The sequence below is a fragment of the Uloborus diversus genome, chromosome 2, assembly GCF_026930045.1.
Source record: "Uloborus diversus isolate 005 chromosome 2, Udiv.v.3.1, whole genome shotgun sequence".
NCBI lineage: Eukaryota > Metazoa > Arthropoda > Arachnida > Araneae > Uloboridae > Uloborus > Uloborus diversus.
In genome coordinates, this window is record NC_072732.1 from 51,580,881 (window position 1) to 51,606,722 (window position 25,842).

The 25,842-nt window shown below is 32.7% G+C and overlaps 1 protein-coding gene across 1 annotated transcript in view; it reads left to right on the forward strand.

Annotated features, from left to right (window-relative positions):
* LOC129216314 (netrin receptor UNC5C-like) overlaps positions 1–24,454 on the forward strand; it is a 135,289-nt gene extending 110,835 nt beyond the window's left edge. The window contains exons 9-19 of the mRNA XM_054850524.1: positions 4,939–5,094; positions 7,233–7,496; positions 8,807–8,950; positions 9,073–9,171; positions 10,002–10,177; positions 11,649–11,885; positions 13,276–13,422; positions 15,008–15,178; positions 16,980–17,089; positions 17,703–17,804; positions 20,441–24,454. Coding sequence (XP_054706499.1) covers positions 4,939–5,094; positions 7,233–7,496; positions 8,807–8,950; positions 9,073–9,171; positions 10,002–10,177; positions 11,649–11,885; positions 13,276–13,422; positions 15,008–15,178; positions 16,980–17,089; positions 17,703–17,804; positions 20,441–20,612 — 1,778 coding nt within the window. The 3' untranslated portion in view covers positions 20,613–24,454. The remainder of the gene's footprint in view (positions 1–4,938; positions 5,095–7,232; positions 7,497–8,806; positions 8,951–9,072; positions 9,172–10,001; positions 10,178–11,648; positions 11,886–13,275; positions 13,423–15,007; positions 15,179–16,979; positions 17,090–17,702; positions 17,805–20,440) is intronic.
* Positions 24,455–25,842: the final 1,388 nt, after the last annotated feature.

Here is a 25,842-nt window from a genome sequence, read left to right on the forward strand (position 1 = left end):
TTTGATGACGTAAACACTGGCTCCATGGGTTTTTGCAGCTTTGCGATAACAGACGCTTTAATTCAATTATCGGGCCAACTTCTGGCATCCAGCAGTGAGGAGTCAGTCTTATTGGACTTTTCTTTGTAGTCCAATCGATAGACCTTGGCTTCGGGCCCTAACTTGTCCTTAATTTCATTAGACTATCGTTGATTGAAGAATTATCTTATCTATTTGCTTTATGGCTACAAAGTATTCTTTAATGTAGTTGGATAATGTGATTAAATTAAACATGAACGGTCCATCCGAGGTCGAACAAAAGTATTCTTTTACTTCGGAGTTTGTAAAATGTAACTTTGGAACTCGGCGTCTTTGTTCGCTTTGTTGTTCTGTATTTTCTTTCCGTCATAAAATTGATACTGTACAATGTGTCTATTATTTTACTGAACATCGCTTGCGCTATTTTAAATATTTTACCGTAGCTTTCATGTCTTTTAGACTTTAAAATATCAGGTACTACTAAATATATAGTATCTTATTTAATTACTAGCTTCACTTTTTAAGTAAAGATAAATTTTATTTTTTTAAATCTCTTTGTTAAAATAGATATTGTATGCAATGATTCTGCATGCAAAGTTTCACTCTTACAATGCTTATCGTTTCTGAAAATATATTCCTTTTTCTGCAAAACATGTTCCGAAAAAGTCCACAATTAGTGAAGCATTTTTACTGGATTCAATTTTCCTGTTGGAATTCCGAACAATACCAAAATATTTTTCCAATCTTTGCAAATGAAATTACAAAATTGCCGCATAACGCTTATAAAGAGGTGAAATGTTTAATAAACAAAGAAATTAATGCACAAACATTTTTAAAAAAATGTTGAAAACAGCATACGGTTCTTATTGTCACAAATCTTGAATATGAGTTTTTGATCTTGAAAAGAATACATTTAGTTCGTATTTTGGCCGGTAGGAGAGAAAATAGCGCTGTAGTCTCCAAACCAGATCTTCACCAGATGAAATTGACTTTTGCAGATTGACATCCGTCAGTCCAGTTGGTTACCTTGCTGAATCTTCAAAATTCAAGATTTCTTTTCTTTCTTTTTTTTTTTTTTGAAGATTTGAAGTTGCCAGAGAGCGTTTCTACTATTCACCTTTTACCTGGCGAAAAGATTCAAGTGCCGCACAAACATTTTTTTTTTTTTTTTTGATAAAAATAACCTTTTATCAAGTTATACGTACTCTAGTAAAGTCAATCTTATGACAGAGTGTGAAAGTTTCCATTTTGTGCGAAAGTATTTTACAACTTCTTGCACAGGGAGCGAATGTTACGAAGCATGCTAGTTTTCCAGCACAGCAGCATTTCGTCAACAGCTCTAATACGTTTGGGCTTCGAGTCCACTAGCTTCTGGAGTGCATTTACATCCAGAGAGTACCATGCATTGGTTATGTAGATTTATGGATCTTGTAAATTAGATGGAACAGGAGAGTGTTGTCAGATGCGTCTTTCCACCATGTCTCACACATTTTCTATGGGGTTCAGATCCGGGGGGTGCGATGGCCAGGGAAGGTGTTGGACGTCAGACTGATGCTCAGCGAACCAATTTTCAACACTTCTGGCACGATGTACAGTTGCATTATTGTCTATGAAGTACCCGTCGCTACTAGGATAAAAATGCAACATTGCCGGGTGCCACTTGATCTACCAGTATATCTAGTCGCGTGGCTGTTTGTTTACCCTCGAGGAACACCATGTTACCACTTCCATGCCAGAAGAACATGCTCCACACCATGATACTCCCTCCAGACCCTTGCATAGTGCGAGTAAGGCAAGAAATTTCTCTCAAAATTTTCTAATTCATTGGCCAGTGAGTGTATTACGTTTGTTTTTCTTACTGTGACGGTACAGCGCCACTTTTAAACACAATTTGGAATTTTTACTTTTTCTTTTTCAACGATGCCATAAAAATTTTGTGAACCTGAATGCGAAGTAGAACTGTGCAAACCACATATTCACACGGCAATATGTTGCTTTTTTATGTAATTTTTAAGTGTGTCAAAGACTTTCGGACACTCTGAATATTCAAACAAACAGAAAGTTTTCACCTCAAAACCTTTCAGTGAAGTTGAAAGCAGTTTATACGAAATCAGAGATAAATCATTCGTAAAAGTTAGAACAATGATAAAATAATTTTAATTGCTTAGAACAACGCCTAAATGTTCATTCTCGATTTTCTTTCCAATGATAGCTTGATGAATGACTCTCGGGTGCCTAATTGGCATTATCAGTGAGGCTATTAAGCAAGCTGATTGAAACGGTTTTTCAATTTACAGCGCGAGATCTTTTTCGTTTCAAAACACATGGTAATTGAGTGAACATTTTTTGAATTTTTTTTTTTTAACCTTTGTGTAAACAATTGATACTTGATTGCACACAATTAAATGGAGAATCAACTAAAAACATAATTTATTGCTGGTAGTTATTGAAATTGACAAAAAAAATCCTAAGTCTCGGACATGCTTTGCACCATTTTCGCGAAGAATGATCCGTTATTCACAATTTTCTTTCCAACTTTTTGACTAAATACAGTGTTTAATCTAGCATAAAATAATCTCGAAGGCAATCGATTACAATAACGTTGTAATTTGTTAAGTTTTCGTGTTGAAAAATATGTATTCAAACTAACGGGCAGTTTTCACTCAATTTTCTGAGCTTTAAAGTTGAAAGCAGTTTACATGAAATCAGAGATAAATCATTCGTAAAAGTTAGAACAATGATAGTATAATTGGAATGGCTTAGAACAACGCCTAAATCTTCATTCTCGATTTGCTTTCCAATGATAGCTTGATGAATGACTCTCGGGTGCCTAATTAGCATTATCAGTGAGGCTATTAGGCAAGCTGATTGAAACGGTTTTTCAATTTACAGCGCGAGTTCTTTTTCGTTTCAAGAGACATGTTAATTGGATATGGACGGTCGTAAACAATTCCGCAGGAGCATTAAATTTGGGAACGGGTTTTTTTGTAATTGCTCCTCTTTAAAATGGACATTAATTCGTAATTAAGCCATCAATCATGGTTTATAAGACGTTATCATCCGGTTAATTAAGCTGATGTAATTTCGATGCATTGGAACAGTTACTTTTGAACGAACCAGTTATTTGATATAGATTTATCTGTCATTAATTAAAAGTCGAATTTGTAATAAAGTGTAAGTTATTACGTTGCTAACTGCAGAATGTCTGGAAAATGGGTATGAGTAATTACTCTTTGTAATAACTAGTGCTGTTAAAATTAATAATGTTTGGAAATAGGTAGTAATGCTACATATGTACTGAAATTTGTGTCAAAACACTTCTAATGGATCTTTCAAAACAGTGAATGTCTTGAGGAGTTTAAAGTGAAAATTAAAGTAAATATGTATAATGATAAGGGGAAAAAAATCCGTGAATAGAAAGAGTCTTTTGTTAATTTTAGTGTATTTATGTTTTCATTCATCATCATATTCATACTGCATGAAATTAAAACAATATAAAGCTACGGTTAATTTTGTTAAAATCCAATAGTAGTTTATGAAAGTGAAATTCATTAATGAACATAAACAAATATTTAAGAAACATTTTCGGGAACATATTTTGGGCACTTGATGTAGCATTCTCTGTAATATATTGTGTTTCACAAAAGCACGGGGTTGTTTCCATCAGTCAAAAGTACTACTTTTAGTCACCGAAGTTGATAGAATGAGCAAAAAAAAAAAAAAAAAAAAAAAAAAGAAAAAAAAAAAGAAAAGAAAAAGAAAAATAGTAATAATAATAACAAGGAGCAAAAAAAACGTTTATTTTCAAAACGTTTAATTTTTTATTAATTTTTTAAAATGTCCGATTTTTCAAATACCACGTGGTCTTTATGACATCACAAGTGATGAACTTTGAAGCGCAATTCCACTGGCGCGCTAAATGCTTACGCTTGCTGTCTACCTCGTTTCCAGATTAGAATAATTCAGAAGCGAATTAAGCACTACGCTCCACGCTTGCTATCAACCATATCGTTGCCAGTATGTGTGAGAAAAGAAGAGAATTTAATATTGTGCTCACATAAAATATTGTGTGCTGATGCTATATTAGCACAATATTAACATATATAAAATATCATATTAATATTGTGCTAATATAGCATCAGTGAATGGCATTTCATCACTTGTGATGTTATGTGCAGAAGCGTGAAAAATGAAATTGAATCTGCGCGCTGATTAAAATAGTTGTTAAAAGCATTAAACTTCGTCAAAATATTTTAAAAATGGTCAAATTCTATGTTTTTAAGCACGCTCTTTCAGAAAAAATACTTTTCGGAAACGACCCCATTTCGTTCAAATCAGAACTAATAATCTTTTGAAAGGACTATTTGGAAAAAAAAAGGTAGTAAAAGGCATATCCGAGTGCAAATTTGCTATCGTGACTGCGTACGTATGTTTTACAACTGCTTAGTGTGCATAAAGCACCGTTTGAGAAAATACCTTTTTTTCCTCTGATTTTAAAACGTTTGAATAAGATTCTCTTTTGAAAACTGTGTCCAATTTCTTCATTATGAATCCAAAATGTAGTATCATCTCTAAACACTCTTCATCGAAAAGATAGAGCGAGAGTAAACGAATGAGTTACCAGAAGGTTTGACATTTTGGGGATATTCTCTGCGATAAAAAAAAAGTCAATATTCGCCTTCTGAGCTGATTTGTTATTGTCTACGTGAAAATAGGGGCTGACGCCACCAAATGGCGTATTTTTTAAATTTACATCTAATTTTGGCAAACGCAGTATAGTTTCAATTTTTTTAAATTAACTGATTTCGTGTTTTTGAAAACATTTTCATGTTTTTGAGTTATCTCCTTATTCTTGAAATTTCCGCCTGAAACCTTTTTCTCCGCAAAAATATAGGCTAACTTTTAACACTTCTTTTACAGTAATACCGTCAGCAAGTGACAGCTCTGCAGTTTCTTTGTACATTGGAGTCTTTGTCGCAGTTACCGTATTTTTCATTGTCCTAGTCGTACTGGTGTGGATGGTCAAAAGGATGAAATCTCGAGACCCAACAATGTACAGAGTACCTACTACGTCTGGTAAGTTTTTTTCTTCTTCTATTCTTTTGACTGCGTTCTTGACTAGTTTCTGAAGTAAAAGATTGAATTCCACCGAAGGAAAATGTCCGTATTCTGTGTAAATAAATATTCCTTTGAGGCTACACTTGCAGTTTTTCAATGCAGTCAAATGCTTTTCCAGCTGGCATTTTTAAAAAATTATATTCCCGCATATACTAATCTAAAACCACTTCCACCGGAACGGTTGCAGTTACATCTCTGTTATTAATCCAGAAAGCCATTCAGAAGTGATCGAATTCATTTCAGAAATAACCGACCTATTCATGGGAGAGTAGCTTAAAAATAGCAGAGTATTATATGGCGAATGGAATTAATAGCGAAAAGCACACATAGTAAATGCAATATTAATTTCTTTAATGTATTCCCACGAGGGTGCGTATTAAATGAATAATTTTTCATATTCTTTCAGCTAACCAAAATGGCGCCGAAGTTCATATCCATGAAATAGAAAGGATGGGAAAAGCGTTCTTTAATGCATTTTTATTTTATTCTATTTTGTCTTTTATGGGTATTACGTCCGCTGCCGTTATTATACATTTCTTTTTTTTTTTGGAATAAATTATACGCTGACTTTGTGATTAAAAATTTGATACTTTCGGTGAAGAAAATGTATTTTTTGGGCGATGTAATATTGATTTTTCGCTCTCGTATCGGGCTACATTTTGCTTTACGCAGGCTTTTCCACTCTTTTCGTAAGAATTTAAAGTGGTATTTAGTAGGAAACATTATCGGCATTTTGATGAATTCCTTTTCAACTAATTTTTTTTAATAACATTTTGTTCTCTTTGTCACAAAGCAAATTATTTATTTAGATCTATTTAACTTCGCTTGTTCGTTAAAATTTTTTTTGTTCCGCTTCAAATAACCATTCATCCGTGAAATCGAATTTCGGACAAATATAGCCACACAAATGATTTACAAAATTTGTAAAACAATAAAAATACCCTTTATGCAATTAAATCGTCTATTTTATTTTCAGGTTATAAATTTTATACACCATATCCAAAAAGTCGTAAAATCTTCTCCTGGATTCTCTACAAAAAAAAAAAAAATAAATAAATAAATAAATAAATAAATAAAAAATAAATAAATAAATAAATAATAAAAAGCAACAAAATGTGTAAAAATCGTACACCCCTCCCCTCCCCCCAATTTGAAAATAACTAATTTTTAATAGTTTCATCAATTTTCATTAGGATTCGTATTGTGTTAGTTAACGGTAAGTGAATGACAGCCATAATAGCATCAAACAACAATAAAAAAATTGCATCAACAAATAACAGATGACAATAAAGAAACAGTCATAAATGAAGTATTAAAAAGTCTCTCTCGTGTTTGAATATTTCTTTTTTTCCTTTTTTTTAATTCTCTTTTTTAAGCACACTCTTAAATTGTTTCGACTTGTTTTCTTTAGGAAAAATTGAGAATGATCCAGTTAAGTATCATTTTCAAGCTTTTGATGCTAATTAACGTCCAGTGAGGGGTAGCGTTAAATAACAATAAAACAAATAACAGATAAAAATAACGTTAGAAACAGCCGTAAGTTAAGTAAGTGAAGTAACTAAAGTAATCCTTTGGCATTTGCAAAAGTTCTTTGTTTTCATTCCTGTACATCTGCAACAGTCACATGATGCTTGCATTTTTTTTAAACGGAAATGTTATTTTGTTGAAAAATGTTACTTTGTATTTGAAGGTGAGGAAATAAAACGATTTTTTTCGAAGATTAAATTCTTTTCACCTGAATAAATTTCTTATTTATTCAGGTACAATTTTTAAAGTGACTTTTGTTGTCATAATTAATGTTCGCATGATTTCTATTTCTATCCTAGATAAATGCATATACTCGATATTTTATCCTCTTTCGGTTTTGCAAGGGGAGGGGAGACTTTGATAGTATTTGATGCGTCAATGTGGGATTTTTTTTTTTCAGGTATAACTTTCAGTCATTTTTCATTTTACCCTTTCCCATCCCATTGACTTAAACTCACAAATTTTCGAACCCATCTCTCCCTTTCAATGCGTGACATCATTTTTGAATGGCCCCTGAGACGATGAATACCAATTGTTCCTTCTTTTACACAGTATTATTTTTCTTGCAGATGTAGTGGTTGTCCAGCCTGATTTGACTCAGAACGCCTTCCACCCCCGCAAAGAAAACTACAGTAGCGAGAAGAGCGCCCTAGTTTGTTTAGGAGCAAATGCTGTTGTGCCGCTTCTCCCTCCTCCCCCCAAATACATGAACAACAACAACAAAGAAGATCCACATCAACCTCTTCTAGTGGCCACACCCAGAAACGGCAGCTTGGACTCAACGGAGAAAATCCCCAGGTCCGAGTCGCCGGCATCTGAGATAAATTCCTCTGGTAAGATTTAAGTATTACATATTTTTGGCAAAAATTTTTAAAATTTTATATCAAGTGAGTTTTAAAGTGGAGGCAGAGCAATTGCATGTTTGACTGCAAAAAGATTCCCTAGCAACATACTTCGTTTCATATACGTTTTGAAAATGTTGACAACTTTTTGAGAAACATTTTGAAACGTTTTAAAATGGTTGAAAGCGTTGTGACAACTATTTTAAAACATTTTAAAGTGACTGACAACTTTGTGACAACCGTTTTAAAGTGGCTGACAACGTTGCGACAACCATTTTAAAACATTTATGAAACGTTAAAACGTTACATATACTACCTGGACAGTCCGATTCCGTGCTCTGCAGGTTTAACTGGGGGTGGGACACGAAATGATGTGACATGTTTTTTAACTCTTTTTTAAGTCGTCTGTTGGGGCTGATTCACTCCAATTCAGTACGGCCTTAGTATACGTCGTACTACAGCTGACAGGCGTAAAAATAAATATACACTGCGTTATGATAATTTTTGGCCTTGCCCCCTCCCGAATTTTTCTTTTACGTTCTCTGCCAATAGGCTTACCTCATGAAGAACGACCCAGTGGCCCCTAAAATATGCAGACTATATAGAAAATTATTCCAAATTATGACTTAACTTGTTTTTAGTGGTGTTTAAAATCCAGTGTAATGTATAAAGTGGACAGCAATGTCGTTTTTTAACAACAAACCAGCGTTTTTTTTTTTTTTTTGCTGTATGTTGTATAACATTTCACTTTGGTAGTTGACATCTTCAGCCGGTACCTTAAAAGTAGCCTGTATCATAAAAATGACAAAAAATGTGTGTGGTTGCAACTCTACAGCACTTTTGTCGATTGTACTGTGTTCAGTGAGGGAAGGGGAGGGTTGCAATTGCGTCTGGCGTACTGTCCTATAATTTCCACATCGGTCCTTGCTGCTGGCTGATCCAGAAAAAAAAAAGAAAAGAAAAGAAAAAAACTGTCGCACCCCCCCCCCCCCCCCTCCAACCAATCAAAATACTAAAGAAAAAAAAAAGAAAAAAAAAAGGAAAGTTAATAAACACGTGAAAGGAACCTGAAATATTTTCTAACATCCAATCATTGAATGTGGCTTTAATAACATTTGCTGTTTCCAATCATGAAAAACCGTGAATGTGAATTGCCAACTGAGGAACATTTCATAAAATTTAGTTCTTCTTTTCTCTTTTATTATTTCCTAACTTGATCATTATTTGCTCCTAAGTTTCCATATACGCTTCTTAACTGTTGTTTCCTGCAGTTATAATTTTAGGTGTGTTTCTATTTTTAGTTTCGAGTGGAAGAGGTTCTGCTTATGGTGCGTCTTGCAACAATTCAGCTGTGTCAATGGCATTGCCCCCCAACGTCGATTCCGATCTCACCGTCTGGGCATCTGTAACGAAAACTGGAGGAAGAATAACGCTGCCCGATACAGGTCAGTGCTGTCACCTAGTGGTAGAAGCTGTAACTATAACATCGATTAATTTTTAGTGCTGCCATCTCTAAGCGTAATATGAAACTGTAATCCAATTATTGCTTTTTGCTTTTAATTTTTAGGTATTTCTTTAACAATACCCCGTGGAGCAGTTAGGAAAGGCAATGTGAGTCTTTATTTAGCTGTACTGAGAGATGACAAAGACAGGCCTACTCTTTCAGGTAAAAAATATTTTTTCCCCGTAAATATTGGAAACATTCAAAAATAATGTTACCCAATATTTAAACTGTTTAATTATCGAAAAACACAAATAAAATAAACAGTGAATATGAAAAAATTAACTTATTCAAATCAAATCAAACAGAAACTCGCTAAACCAAAATTCATATTCCAAAACTTTAGAAAATGAAGCAATTAATTTTTAAAAAATGGGAAAATGCAAAGTTTAAAAATAAATTTTGTCAATTAAGGAAGAAATATTAATTTTAAAAATAGGAATCATTTTGTAACATTCACCAAACAAGCAAAGAATACTTTGATCTAATAAAATTGGCAAAGAAATGAAGTATTTCTAAAAAAATATTTAAGAATCTATCTTATAAAACAATATACCTCAGCCTGTGCCTAATGTATCAGTAATTTTAAATGTAAACTAATTTAAGTAGGCTTCATCCACCTCTCCCCCCCCCTATTTTTGGTTCAAAGAAAATGTATAGGTTATTTTGAAAAAAGAAATACATAAAATAAACTAATAATTTGTTAATGCATGAACATATGAACATGGTAAACATTTAGTAAACCGCTTGTTGGTTTTGTCCCCCATCTTTGTCGACTTGTACATTATGCATATCAAAAGTCTTACCAGAAATGCATATAATCTTGGTATCTTTGAAACGGTAATACCTATTGCATCAATATTAATTTCTTGGGGATTTGTATGAAGTTTGTAAACAAATTTTATTCTTCTGTATTTTTTTAAATAAAAGCAACTATTTGTATCAATTTAGTGAGATTTTTGCTTCTTGTTTTATAAAAAGCTTCTATATTCCAGATAAAGAAACAGTCCTCAGTCCTGTAATTCAGTGTGGTCCTCCAGATTTAAATTTCGTCAAGCCCCTAATCCTTAGTCTTCCTCACTGTGCCTCAATCGAAACGCCTGATAAATGGAGGATTAGTATATTCAGCAGTGAAACTCCCTCAGCTGAAGTGGAAACTCCAGAGTGGAAGGTAAAAAAAAAAAGTTTATAATTAGCATTATTGCTTGAACGCGATTTTTGAAAGCAAGTCTTTACTAATAATAAAGCTGAAAGTCTCTCTGCCTGGATCTCTCTCTGTCCGGATCTCTGTCTGTCTGTCAGGATCTCTATGACGCGCATAGAGCCTAGACCGTTCGGCCGATTTTTATGAAATTTGGCACAGAATTAGTTTGTAGCTTGGGGGGTGTGCATCTCGAAGCGATTTTTCGAAAATTCAATTTTGTTGTTTTTTTATTCTAATTTTAAGAACATTTTCCCGAGCAAATCTATCACAATATGGACGAGTAAATTACCAAGTTATCATAACGTGGAACCGTAGTATGGGCAAGCCAATTGGCAAGAAATTCATCATACATTACTTGTAAATATACAGGCGAACCAAAAGACCTTTTAATTTTCTACTACGGGCGAAGCCGTGCGGGAGCCACACTAGTATATTTATAAAAAAAAAGAAAAAAAACATGGGAAAAACAGCTACCTGAATGGACGTTTGCATTTTTATCACGCTTGGAAGCAATTTATAGGAAATCATGGGAGTTTATTTTTTACTTAAAAAAAGGGGGCAAAAATCACACTTTTTTGGGGCGGAGATGGTATTGTATACAGTGTTGAATCTGACAATATATAACATAAATAAATAATTTGGTTGATGTTTTTGATCGTTTCCTGAAAGTAGCAGTTTATAAAGCTTAAATAATGCTCTGTTTTCAAAATGAGACATGTTTTAGTACAAAGTACTTTTCTCTCTCTTGCATATAATATTTTTTTCTCTGATTTGATTTTCTTCCTTTCTCTCTTTTTCTTTTTTCCCTTTACATTTATTCTCTACTTTGACAGTAAAAGTTCATACGTAAGATAATTTTTAATTTAAAAATAGTGGAAGTATCTTCAATTCTAGTATTTTTATTGGAGGGGGGGGGGGGGATTTTACCTTTACTGTTGAGCAAAAAGAAGTGAAGTACTTCAATAACTTGGATTTAAATGTTATCAATGAAAATATGTTAAATGTGTTTATTTAGAGGGTTGAAAGAATTTGCATAATATCTAATTTGAATGTAGAATAAATGATTTCAGATCAATAAATAAATAAATGTAAAGAAAAAAAATTCAAAAAATAAATGATTAAAAGATGAATAATATGCTGTATGAGGGAGATGATTTTGTTAATAATAAATAAAAGAATAAATAAATCTATATTTAGAGAGAGAAAAATAAAATTTTAAAAATAATGATAAATAATAAATGAATAAAAATAAACTGGTTGAGGGACATAATTTTGCCTAGGATTTTTGGATAGTGAATTAAAAAAAATAGAAAAAAAAATTAGAAAAAAAGATCGATAAAATCAAATTAGTTAAAATTTTAACTAAAATAAGGCAATATTACCTGAAAATTGTTTCTTCCTAAGCATTCATAAGTAACGATTATAATTGTATTTTCAGAATCTCGTGACAGTAGGTGAAGAGACTATAATCACGCCTGTCTTCTGTCAAGTGGATCCACATCATTGCCACCTGATGACGGAGCAGCTGGGCAGGTTCGCTATAGTCGGTGAATCACTGTCTGGCCAGAAAGGGGTCAAGTCGCTAGCACTGGCCGCATTTGGACCAGCATTCCACTCATCCACAGACTATACGATACGAGTGTACTGTATCGAAAATACCAAAGCAGCTATACAGGTAAGACTGCGCTGTTTGGGGATTTGTCATAAGAAACAGGAGTGTTTTTTACTTCCTTTTGCAAAAAAGGAAGTATTGTGTTTGCAAAAAAATTTTCACTCAAAAATCGATCTTAATTTCCATTTTGCTCACCCCCGAATGAACGTTGAGTTTTTTTTTTCGACTTGACCACACGTGGATAAGTGGCTCAGAACGTATAGACACACGAAATATCCATTTTGACGATTCCCGAGTTAATTACAACCAGTTTTCTCGTAACGTCTGTATGTGCGTATGTATGTCGCATAACTCGAGAACGGTATATCCTAGACAGTTGCAATTTAGTACGTAGACTCCTAGTGGGGTCTAGTTGTGCACCTCCTCTTTTGGTTGCATTCGAGTGTTCCTAAAAGGGTCTTTTCCCCCTTTTTGGGGGGAAATCATTGTTAATTTCGATGTAAACTCAAGTGGTGTTATAATTTGGCGGACACTTGGCGATATATCACCAGTCTTTTGGTCGCCAAGTTTTGTCGCCGACTTGGCGACACATTTGGGGATTTTTTTTTATTTTTAATAATAGGGAAATGACATTAAATTAGAGTAAAAGGAAGTCATGTGATGCTCGAGCATTAGTTTTTTTTTTTTTTTTTTTTTTTTTTTTTTTTTTTTTTTTTAATGAAAGATTCATTTCGTGAAGTGAATATAGCAATTAGGCTTCCACAATTCAGTATTTTTCTTCGAGGATAACTCAACAATTTCATGTTTTTTCACGATTTATTGAGTATGTGAAGACTTGATTTAAATGCTATTAAACTACTATTTCTAAATTTTAGTTAGCTAAAAGTATTTATGTTTTCTTTAAAGCAAAAGTTGTCTGTAAAACTGAAGCATTCAATTTGGTCAAAATTGTACTTATTTAGTCGTAGTGCTCAACCCACCATTTGATCTTGAATTGATATTGCTTACAGATGCCAGAAATTTTTTCATAATCAATGCATAACGAAATGTATCCAATGAATTTAATTTTTTGCTCGTTTTGTTGCCTAATTTTATTTTATACATAATTTTGACTTAGTGTGGAAATTTTCTAGAAATTTCTAATAAGTGGTGATTTTTTAAAAAAATAGATAAATAAACAAAAAGTTTAAATTAAACATATTTATAGCAAGTCGTCATGTTACACACATCAGGGTAATTATTCATTTATATAGTAGCGCTTCAATGTGTGTGTTGGGGGGGGGGGGGGGGGGGGGGTTTGGGCTTTCCAATATCTTACATTAAACTCATTTCCTATTAAATTCCTCAATAACATTGCTTTAGTCTCAACAACGACAATCATTCAATGTTTTCCAAATTATTGTGTTTTCTGACTTGTTAATAAGCTCATTAATATTTTTACATCTTGTTGCAGAGCATGATGCAAGTAGAAGAAAAACTAAGAGGTTCTCTACTAGATGCACCAAAATCCATGTTGCTTCAAGATGGAGGTTCCAATTTGTGCCTTTGTTTAGAAGATATTTCCTTAGGTTGGAAATGCAAACCCTTAGCCAATTATCAGGTGATTAGAGCAATCAATGAATCTAGAAGTTTCAATCTTTCAATCAAGTACCAATTTTTTAATGATGAATTTCATAAACAAGTGATAGCAACTAGAAATATATGCTGGTCTACAAGTAATGTGGAACAAAAATATTTTGTATATGATATGAACCCAACAAAGCCTGCCGGTACGTTTGGTACCTGCACTGATTGCTGTAAAACATATCTTTTCTCTTATAAAACATTAAATTATGTGTTTTTGCTTGCACATGATGCCATCAGTTGACTTTAAAAAAGTAAAAATAAATAAATCAAACAAAACTTCTAGGTGTGCGATGTGCGTCTACGTTATTTATAGTGAATACAGTTTCATGCATCAAAAAATAATAATGGGGTCATTTTCAAAATTTTAAAAGTATTTTTTCTGAAAGAACATGCTTAAAAACATAGGATCGAACCATTTTTTTAATAATTTGTTTAAGTTTAATATTTCAAAAAAAAAAAAAAAAAAAAAAACGTAAATCGTTACGTTTTCATTGTTTACATTTCTTGCCGATGACATCACAAATGATGAAATGCCATTCTGTGTTGCCATTCACAGAGCAAAATACTTAATTCACATCTTTACTCACGTGTATTGGCAACGATATGGTTAATAGCAAGCGTAGAGCGCAATTTTAATTTGCTTCTTGATTATCGTAACGTGGAAACACAGGCAGTACAAAATGCGCTAAGAGCATCATTTGTCATCAAGACCACGCCTTATTTAAAAAATCGGACATTTTAAAAAAATTAATTAAAAAATAACTGTTGGGAAAATGAAAGAATTTTCTGGATCTATGGTTTTTTTTTTTTTTTTTTTGCTTATTCTATCAATTTCAAAGATTAAAAGTAGTACTTTTGATTGAAGGAAACAAACCCATTTCGTCTTTAGTGGGTTAATTTTCTGCATTGGTACAAAAGTATATATATATATATAATATATTGCATAATCAAAAAACCCCTAATTTCGTGTTTCTTCATTTATTTGTGTTCTCTGTTTGACATCAAATGTTTTTATTCGAAACTCTACAATCAAATTTTTTTTACTATTCCATTGAGAAAAATTCTTTCCTTTCATACTGTTTTGATTTGTCCATTACTTTATGTGCCAAATTCAAAATAATTTATATCTTCAACTGAAAACGTCCCCGTAGATGCCTCGCGCGTGCGTATATTCTGTAAAAGCTTTTTCATATTTTATCAAAGAGTTGAAGTTCGTTGCAGCAGCGCCTCTGCTGTATCGCAAAATCGGTTGGAAAATAATAATTTTCTTTTGAGATTCTTTTGAGTTGAGATATTCAAGTCAATATTTTCAAAAGTTTATCGCCATAATTTTTAAAAAATCACTTTTACAGTTTCAACTCTGATTCTTTAGGTTCTATTTTTACAATTTGTAATAATTTAAAGGGAAAATTCTGTTAAAATACTTTTACAAACTTTTCAATAGATTATATTATTTTATAAAAACGTATTGGTAAGCTTATATTTATTTACTTAAATTAGTTTGTAAGTTTTATTATTTGGCAAATTGCTTTTTTCATGTTTATTATTTTTTTTCACAGGAAATTCCCTTCCACCACTTGTGGAATGGACGCCAAAATCATCTCCATTGTTCGTTTAAATTAGAAAACGTAGACCGTTCCTTACAAGCCGTGAGCTGTCACATTCTGGTGTATCAAAGAGGTGCGCAAGCTAATCGGCAAGTGCTGCGAATCAGCACTGACTACAAAGAAGTAAGGACATTTTTTATGGTTTTGTTTCCAGAGTTACTATATTTCTTTTTAATTATTCAACATAACTGGTTCGATTTACTTTCCGACTTGTAAACTGTGTACAGGAGAATACCGTGTACAAAACAGTTAATTCGTACCGTGCTATATCGAAACCGTGTTATACAAGACTTTTTTTTGAGCAATCACGATTGCTTATTGTTCTCACGTGACTGTTTTTTTGGCGTGCTATCATTTTATTTTCCCACCAGCACCCTCTGCAGCATCACCGTCGACCGGCTCCTCACGATGCTGCTCCTATAGCGAAAGCAGTCTCCAGGTTGCATCCATATGCTACACACACGCGCATACATACACAACTACACACACGCACACACAAATACATACACCTACACACATACACAAAACAATACACACACGCACGCACAAATACATACACCTACACACATACACAAAACAATACACACACAAACACATACATACACACAGGCATACATACAGACACCTACACATACATACAGACACCTACATATACACACACACCTACACACAACTACCCACACGCTCATCACACTCATGCCTGCACACAGACACAAACACATATGCCTACACACACATACACATTCCCCACCACACACAAACACTCATACACACAACTACCCACACTCATACCTGCACACATACACATACCCCCTACACACAAACACACATACCCTCCACACATACATATATACACACATGCCTACATACACACACACTCGTGATTGCGAAAAACATAATTTGAATTTAAGAGATCAAAATTCAAATTATTTTTTTTAATTTATGTATTAAATTATTATTACATTTATTTTTATGTTTCTACTTAACATAAATCAGGGAAATATGTATATGTATTGAATTCTTGTTAGACGAAACTTTGAAATAATGTAAGTCAAGGCAATGTGTACCATGTTATTTCGAAGTCAAGTCTTAAGGTGTAAAATTTGATGATAGCTAAAACTTCGTTCCAATAAAGCATGAAAACCACGCTTATTTACTTTCTTGAACATAAAAATTAAAGGGGAAAAAAACTTAACCTTAAAAATAACTTAAGATAGATCTGATTATAACTTGTATTCTCGATTTAACATCAAGTTATGCTTCAAAAGGATTAATATTTAAATACTAGAGAATCGCCCGTCAAGGTATGAGGAGTGAAAATTGCTTCAACATTTGAATGCAGCAATCGCCCGTTAGGTGATATTTGGTAGTTGAAATTTTAACGCTAACCCCAGTGGATTAACCGCTAACTCCAGTAGATAGCGTTCATTGTTGACCCCTTTTTCTTTTCTTCATTCTCCTAGAATGAGTCTTATCAGTAAAACATTTAAGTGAACAGATCCATTTCTGCCTTGTCACAATAAAGCCTTTCCCTGCATGTTAAACAGTACCAGAAAATATTATCAAATTATCATGCTGTGGTGCGAGTTTCATTGTTGATGGCGTCAGGAGCGTTACTCGATCATTCTCTGTTATATATATGAGGATAAAATGAGTCTCACCAGTAAAACAGTTAAGTTACCGGATCCAGTTCAGCCTTGTCACAATAAAGCCTTTCCCAGCATGTCAAACAGTACCAAAAAATATTATCAAATTGTCATGCCGTTAAGTGAGTTACATTGTTAATGACCTCATGAGCGTTACTCGATCATTATGAGGATTTAGAATGAGTAATATATTTAGGACACATATTACGACTTGAAAATTTCTGATTACTTTCCTTGTTAAGATTATTAAATCAAATATTTTTTTTCTGCTTTTACAGAAGCTTCCATCTCCTGCTCCAAGTACAATCGCTTCATCTCTTTCTTCATCTATAATCACAGAAAGTTCAGGGCCAATACTCGCGGTGGATCCCACAGAAAATATATTCAGGTATACACGGATATTAAATAACTTGGAGTTTTTTAACGTTTAAAAAGTTTACTTCTTTTTAGTAAAATCTAAATTTTGTCTAAGATTTTGTACTGACGGATCGGACTATGTCGAAACGTATCAATCTATCTGACTACCATATTTTTTATTTGAAAACCAAACTGAGTTTGGTTCCTTGTGGACATTTTTTTAGAGGGAGGATTTTTTAAAATTAAAATATCTAAAAATTGAAAAAAAAAAAAAAAGAAAATTTTACTAGTTCAATTAAAATAATTTCTTCTGGTTTTAGGTATTTTTATCGGGAAACATGAAGTTTATGTGATGGAAGGTTCATTCTGAACATAAATTGGTTTTGGTTCTCAACATTAAAATCTCCTAGAAAAAGATACTTCCCTTAAAATTACATTCTACTGTAAATTTTCTAATCAGTAGTTTAATATTCTCAATGTCTTTTCTGGAAGCGAGTTAAAGATGTTGGGATAAAAATAAAGATGTTGGGATAAAAATTGCAAATTTTTAAAATAAGATTTTTGATGGTGTTTTTAAACTCCAGTTCACTATGTAGTTATAAACTTCATTGCTGAAAATTTATTATTATTCTTTTTTTTTTTAGGTTAACACCAGATGTGAGGAAGCAACTATGCATTTGTTTGGATCCTCCTAATAGTAGAGGAAATGACTGGCGAAGGTTAGCAGAGGAATTAGGCGTCAATAGGTAATTATTAAAATTATTTTATGGCATTTATTTTCAAAGCTAAAATATATGATAACACAACTCGTGGGTCTTAAGTACTAATCATCAAAAATATTATAAATGGAGATGATTCATATAATTTTGACTCGTTATCAATGTTGAAAAAATGTCTTTATTGATCGTAACACTCGTATTTTATGAAGCATTCTACCATGATGCCATCTTTTTAGTTAAGATATTGAAATTGAGTTTATTTCAATGTTAAGCTCTCAGTATCACATCATAAGGATATGATAATTTTCATAATCGTAAGTAATCATTAAAAATCCAAAAGTTCATGCTGCACGAAGTGGTAGAGTGGCCATCTTCCAGGTTCTCTCCTTGTATGTTCTTGCCCTTCCAACAAGATGAAAAGTTCGCAACAATCAACAAGCTGTCAGCGTCGAAATGAGGACAACCGCTAGTTGATAACCTTGCAATGGGGGGGGGGGGAGGGGGGTGCTCCATATGATATCTCGAACACATGACTTAAACTTTTTCGTCCGATTTTCATACTACTAACTAGCTGCTTGCCCGGCGTTGCACGGGCTACTTAAAAAATGAAAGATGTCCAATTGATCTTTTTGTATTACTCTGACATCAATTTCTAAAGCGCTAAGAAGTAAATAAATACGCGTAATGCAAGGTTTGCAAAACATCATTAGAGCATATTTTTGTCAAAAATCTCTTTAACGTTAATCATAGTTAGCAATGATACAAGTTATGAGTATTTTCAATTAGCACAAAAGATGAAAATATATGTTATTATCAACTATAATCTGTGCTCACGTTAAAATGAATTACATCCGATAGACTATATCTGAAATATTTATGTAGAATTACAATCAGCTTTTTACATAGAATGACACATACTTTTTGGTTGCTTACGTGAAACTAAAGCACCAAGACTAAATAACTACCAATAAGCATTAAATTAATACCAAGTCATCAGATTCCAATTTAGATTTAGTTAAAATCCTTAAAAACAATCGTTTTTGTTCAACTCAGTTTCACAAAGAAATCCAAACAATCTTAATTTAACATGTTCTTTTAACGATATAAACTGTATTTTAAAAATAGAAACAGGAAGGAAAAAGAGTTATTACAATTCGAAAACTCACCCATGTGACGGGAAAAAGTCCAAGAAAATAAACATAATTAGTCGCACATCCTAAGTGTACCAAAATATGAAGCCGGTGAATGATAAACTTACACTACAATCAATGAACATAGCTAAAGAAACAACTTTCATATGCTGAAAAGAGTTAAGAACGTTGAATGTAAAAAATAAAAAAAGGTCAGACGATAAAATAAAGGCTATGTCCGAATAGGGCAACCAATTTTAAACTAATTTAAAATGAAATTCTAGATGGAAACGTTGTTTTAAGATTTGGACATCAGCCAAAAAAAATCTCTTTTAAAACAATTATTAGAATTTTACTAGCTCACGCATATGCAAAATGGCAACAGGAAAGAAATAAAAATTCCCGAGAACGTGTTGTTAATTGACGTTTTAATTAATATCTCCGCTAATTAAAGTCGCACAATTACGAGATTGGTCCTATTGTTTTCTTTGGAAAATTTCGAATTGATCGGTATCTCGTTTGACTCTCGATTCGCAGCGGTTCTCGAGAAGATCGATCTTCAGACAGACAGACAGACAGACGGACGCGAACAGATTTTAATATTATAGGGGATGTATGAACGGCCTGAACAAGATTCCAAGTTGCTGTTGCAAGGAATTCACGAAACTAAAATTTTCTGATACAGTGAAATCCCGTTAGAGCAAACTTTAAGGGACTTAAAGTTTTGTACGTTGTAAGGAGAATTTCGCTGTAATTTTTCAATCAATGAAAGAAAAATATAAAAAATTGGGACTGAAAATGTATTTATTGTCACTGGATTTCACAGTACAACGAAAACTTGGTTATACGGTAAAAGAATGTTATCTGACCTCCTTCTACCTGTCGTAAAACGTATTTTGATTACCGAGTTTGCAGCACTGTGGCAATGAATCCCACCTTCACCTTTCATTTCTCAACACATACAAGCTTAACTTGATCACAGACTTCTATTTTATCAATAGTTCTACTACAATCTATTTTTTTTAGACTTGGCTCGCCAGCAGGGAACATCTATTCAGGGGCCCCGATGGGAGGTCGTGGGAGTACACTGTGACCTTTCACAAATTTCCTTATTCGGCAAATTTTGTCTGACCGTTTGCCAAAACTTGGAAGCTCAATTCGGCGAAATTATCATCATTCAGCAAAATTTGGAATTACATTCGTAAAAATTATCATCATTTGTTAAAATTTGAGTTCTATCCGACAAAATTATCATCATTCGACAAAATTTTGAGGTCTATTCGGAAAATTAATAATTTCTCCCTCCCAAAAATTTAAGTTCGTGGCTCCTCTGCATCTAATACAGCCTTCAGGCACCAGAATTCGCAAAATCCATTCTCTTAAGTTTTGGAAATAATTAAATCCTATTCTATTTCCATAGACTTGACAACAGCAACAACTATGTTCTACTCTTACATATTTCTATCCACACAGTAGCCCTCACTTTTTTTTTCACAAAATGAGTCAAATAATAAAATTACTCTACTTTGGCAGGTACATCAACTACTTCGCTACCAAGAGCAGTCCGACAGATCACATTCTTGATTTGTGGGAGGCCAGAGAACAAGAAATGAACAGCCTTGGTAATCTTCTGACCATCTTGAGGGTCATGGGACGATGTGACGCAGTTCAAGTGGTAGAGAAAGAAGTTGGCTCTTGGATATGAAGAGAAAATTTCGTGGTGCAGATTTCATCTGTGAGAACTTTGTGATTTCCCCTGTGCCTCATGTAAATAGTTGAACAAATGTATCATATGTAAATAAGCGCACGTACGAGTGATGTGCATTTGTTATTTATATAGATGTTCTTGATGAACAAGAGATAGAGACGAAACTTTAAACCTGAAGCCAACTCTGAAGAAAAGAGTAGCACATATTTTTTTGTTGCAGAGAAATTTTAGGCTTTTCTAGAGACTAACGTTTATGGACATTGTTCGTACTGCTTAGAAAACGTTGGCGAGAAATACTGTTGCATTTCTTGTGAAAAGAAATTGACTAGCAAAGTCTGTTGAATATTAAAGTTGCCAGGAAATTCAAAAGCATTTTATATTTCAAAAATAATTTAGTTTTTCCTTATTACGACCACCGTTATGTAAATGGTTCATTGTCATCGCCATGTGATAGTTATGATCTGTAGAAGAAGTGAAACAGAATCATGCTCATTCGTTATTGTTTACCATAAAAAACTTATTTTTTATTGTTCAAACTATTTCAAAATCATTGTTAAAACGTACCTATTAAAAGGCTTGTTTATTTGTGCTGCCATTAAATTGGGCATTTTAATAGTAAAACCGCAAACCGATTATCATTTGGATAACGATTATCTGGCCGTGAAATTAAGGCAGGTCCTATATTACTAGCATGTGTTTGCCACGCTGGTTGTGGATGAAACTTATGCATTAACTAGATTTATCAGACTTACATACTAGAATCTAAATTTCTTAATGTAAAAGGTAGATTATAATCAGACCCATCATTTCAAACTTTTCCAGGGGGAGTCAAAATGTGTTTTGTTTACTCAATGCAAATTGTACAGAAAAACAACCAAAATCACACCTACTTATATGTAAATACATTAATTTCCCAAAACCAGTGGGACGTGAGCAATTGCCTCCTCTGGCTCCCTCTATTTGAAAGGCCTAGTTATAATATTGAACGAAAACATTTTCTTTGTGAACCAGCAATTGACGAAAAAATTGCTAAATTATTGGTTCTGGAAAAGGGGAATATTTTTGTATAAGAGTAGTACTGAGATAAAGTGGCTTCATTAAACCTGAATACTTTAAATACGAAAGGGAAAAAAAAGTATATTTACCTCTATATAATTTTTTCATGCTTATTGAAGAAAAATTAGCATTTTAAAGCCCATATTATAAGTGCCAATGCAAATTAGTTACATTTACGTCATAAAAAAAGAATTTCTTAGGTGCTAAATTTGGAAATAAAGTTTAATAAATCTAGTTAATACTTTTTTGAAAACAACTTTTTGTTATCTATTTACTTAAAACAGACTTTTTTTTTTCAAAAATATTTGTTGATTTAGTAAATATTTCTACCTTCTTAATGAGAAAGCGCACTTTTAAGGGTGTAATATTGAACTATTTGATATCTAGGCACTTTTATTCCTATATTTATGTTCCGGTCCATAGCAATGCTCGTAGATGTGAATCCCACTTAGCTGTTGTATTTTGTTTTAATGTTGCATCATTCAATGGAATCGATAGATCTGATTTTTTTATGTAATAAATGGACAATCATGCATTTTTTTTCTTGTGCAATACTCCTCTAAGCACATTGACTTAATGTCTTCCAGAACCGCGCGACCCTTTTGATGGAAGGATACTTATTAACAATCATGATTAAATATGTTTTTATCTAAAAGATCAATTTCTTCCCTTAAATTTATTGTTGCAATAAATGTAGACTTGCCTCAGAATGCAAAAGAATCTCGTTTTTACGAAATTTTATCAGTTGAATGTGCGCTAATATGAATGCAATTAATGTAAGAAAATATGGAGTAAAGTGGTGTGCTTTGTGCTAAGAGTGAAGTAAGCTTACCTTACCCTGACTATATTGTGGTATACTATCAGAGACCAAATACAGTATAACTTCGATTTAACGAGACCCGATTTAACGATTTTCTCAATTTAATGAAATATTTCACTAGCCTGGGTTTGACTGTAGAAAATGCTAATGCTCCTCGATTCAACGATATCCTTGATTTAACCATAACTTTTTCCAGTCGCTTGGTAATCGTTAAATCGAGGTTACACCATAATTCAATTTTGCTTAGAGCTTTGAGGTTGTTTTGGCTTCGTGCTAAAACATTGGATTGGTATACCAAAGGTCCGTCGATCAAAACTTAGACTTTATGTCCACCACGTACTCCACACGCATTTCTCACCCGTTTACCGAACATCACAAATATTGTGGACAACTATTCGCAACTCCAGAGCTCGAATACGCTACCTTGCGGTGATTAACAATACTACCGAAAAAGGTAAAACATTCCATTCCACGTGTTTTCTTTGGGGTAAATTACATTCTTCAGACAGTTTGTGGTGTAATGTAATTTCAGAAAAATAGAAAAGAAAGCTTCCCACAAGCACGATGAAAAATTACTGTCATTCACTAAACTTCAAAGCAAGTTAAAAGTTACGGCATTTGTTTGTTTTACCTTTTTCATCCGCCATTAGACAGTGGTTGCAGCGCCCCCTATAGTTTATTGGAGTAGCGAATACAGAATAACGCCATACTTCATTTAGCCTTGTATGATGTATGTATTTAGGCCTAAAATGGTTTCAAATGATTTTTTTTTAAGTAAAAAGAGTTAATACAGTAATTGTCGATAAATAATTGTAAATCAATGTGAATTAAGAAATAGAAAAGGATATTTTCACTAACCAGAGCCCTTTATGCGTTATAGCATATATATTTCATAATCAACACATCATTCCATTTAAGTGCAACACTTTTCATAATCTGAATAATTTAATAATCTGAGAATCCTATTCCTATTGAGTTCGTAAAAACGAGGTTCACGTAAAAACGAGGCGTCAATGAGTACCTTCCTCGCTCACATTTATATGCATTATTTTCTAAAGATTTTAATTTTAGATAAACATCAGTTTTTATGAAACAGATTATGTTTCATTTCAATTCATTACAAATTAAGTGAACTATTAAGCAAAATAAGATACTTTGAGTTCAAGCATGTTGTTGATTAAAAAAAATTATTTTAATTCCAAATAAACATCAGTTTTTATGCAACATATTATGTTCCACTTTAATTTATTACAAATGATGTAAACTATTAAGCAAAAAATGATACTTTGAGTTTAAGCATGTTGTTGATAAAATAAAATAATTTATGTAACTGTTGATTTTTTTTACGACCTCTATATTTTTCGAACCTAAACTAAAAAATGGATGTGACATACTAGGGTTAAAAAGGTAATCATATTGTCTGATGTAGTTACCAAATTTTGAACTCATTGTAAATCTTAGTTTAGTTGCATTTTGTTGCATAAATGGATGCAGTCTGAAATTTATAGGGTCTCAGTATCAATTAATAGAAAATTTTCTTTGAAATTTGAGCTGTTTAAAGTTTTTTATAGTTTTGCTTACAACTTCCTTTCGTGTCTCATGTGCTATGTTTTCCATTCTACGTTCAAACAATGTCACGTTTTCGTAATATTGTTTCTGTACTGAGTCTAAAATTGTTATTCCTTACTGCGTGTTAATGTTTCAAAATTATAGCAAATGAAATTAAAATATTTATATATTACAAATTGTTAAGAGTATATTGTATAGTAATTATTGGAATTTAGATCTTTACTGTCGCATTTTTGAATTGTAAAAAATGTTTTAGATCTTCCGTAAAAGGAGGAAGAACGCTGCATCATACCTGGTGATCAATCACACGTGTACTTACCAACTTGTGTTCCACGGTTAGTTATTGCAAAACTATGGTTCAAATTGTATATAAAAAGACGAAACATGTCTTATCTGTGAAGAAAATTAAAGAAATTGATATTTTATGAACTAAGACTCATTTAGTGTTACTACCTAATATATATTTTTTTTGCATACAGTTCAACATATTAAACATTAAAGTTAATATATATATAGAAACAGACTGTAAGCTAGCTATTTTTTTTTCTCACTCACTCATACATATACACAATTTATATAACAAGCCTGTGGAATTGGAGTCGAACTGATTTTGGGGTAAAGGAGTCGGACAAAGGTGTCGAAGGTTTGAAATTTCAAGAGTCAGAGTCGGTCATTTTCCTTCAAAGCCCTCAACTCTGCCAGTGCTTGCGAGAAAGGAATCAGAGTCGGAGTCGGACTGATTTTAGGGGAAAAGTGGATTGGTTCTAGGTGCAAAGAGTCGAAGTCGAAGGTTCTAAAATTCCCAGAGTCAGAGTCGGTCATTTCTCCTCCGACTCCGCAGCCCTGATATATACACACACGCAGAGCAAATGCATTTGCATTACATTAATGCAAATAATGTAGTGCAAATCCTTGCTTTCTTAAAATGAGCATTGTTTTTTTAAAATGAGCTAAATTTCTTCTAAAATAATCTTGGGCTGCTTTTTAGCCATTTTAGTATTTTTTTTTAAAATCAAAATATATAACTCTTTCGAAAAAATGAATTCATTCATGAATGTACAAACGTTAATGGCGAACCGATCTCTATATCGTTAATCGTTATGTAAGAGTATCAATACATTCCATTATAAAATAAATATTTTATTTAGATTAGCATTTTATATTTCAGCCATTTTTTCCAACATTTTTCGCTAAAAACTTAGTAATAACAAATTATGGAACCGAATTACTACAAACGTTGTTTTCTTCAGCGTCAACAAAGAATTAATTTATTATCTGAATAAATTGTAAAAACAATAACAGGAAATGAAAACATGAAACTGAGTGCAGTTTTTTAATACAATTTTTATTTACAACAATAAATTTACAGAGCTATGTACAATGAAGAACAGGAAATCTAGGAAAGCATTTCAACAAACATATAACTTCTTTATAATATATAACTATGCTTAAGCCTTATATAATCTTGTGATAAAATTGGTATTTCTCAGAGGGTCGTAAGTCATTAGCTCAAACTATTTTGGCACGCAAGTATTTTACTACGAATTTTTCAAATTATTTTGAGAAAAATTAAATGTCGGTGACAGATCAGCTTTCAGCCAAGCCATCTTCCTCATATTAAAATATACTTCTACGCTGAGTTCTAGACATTATGTCTACTTTTTATTTGACCAGAACTTTTCTTTCCTTTTTTTAAATTTTTTTTCAACGAAAAAGTAGGACATGAATCTGAGCATGACATTATAAGTTGCAAATCTTCTAGCACTTGGCGATGGTTTTTTT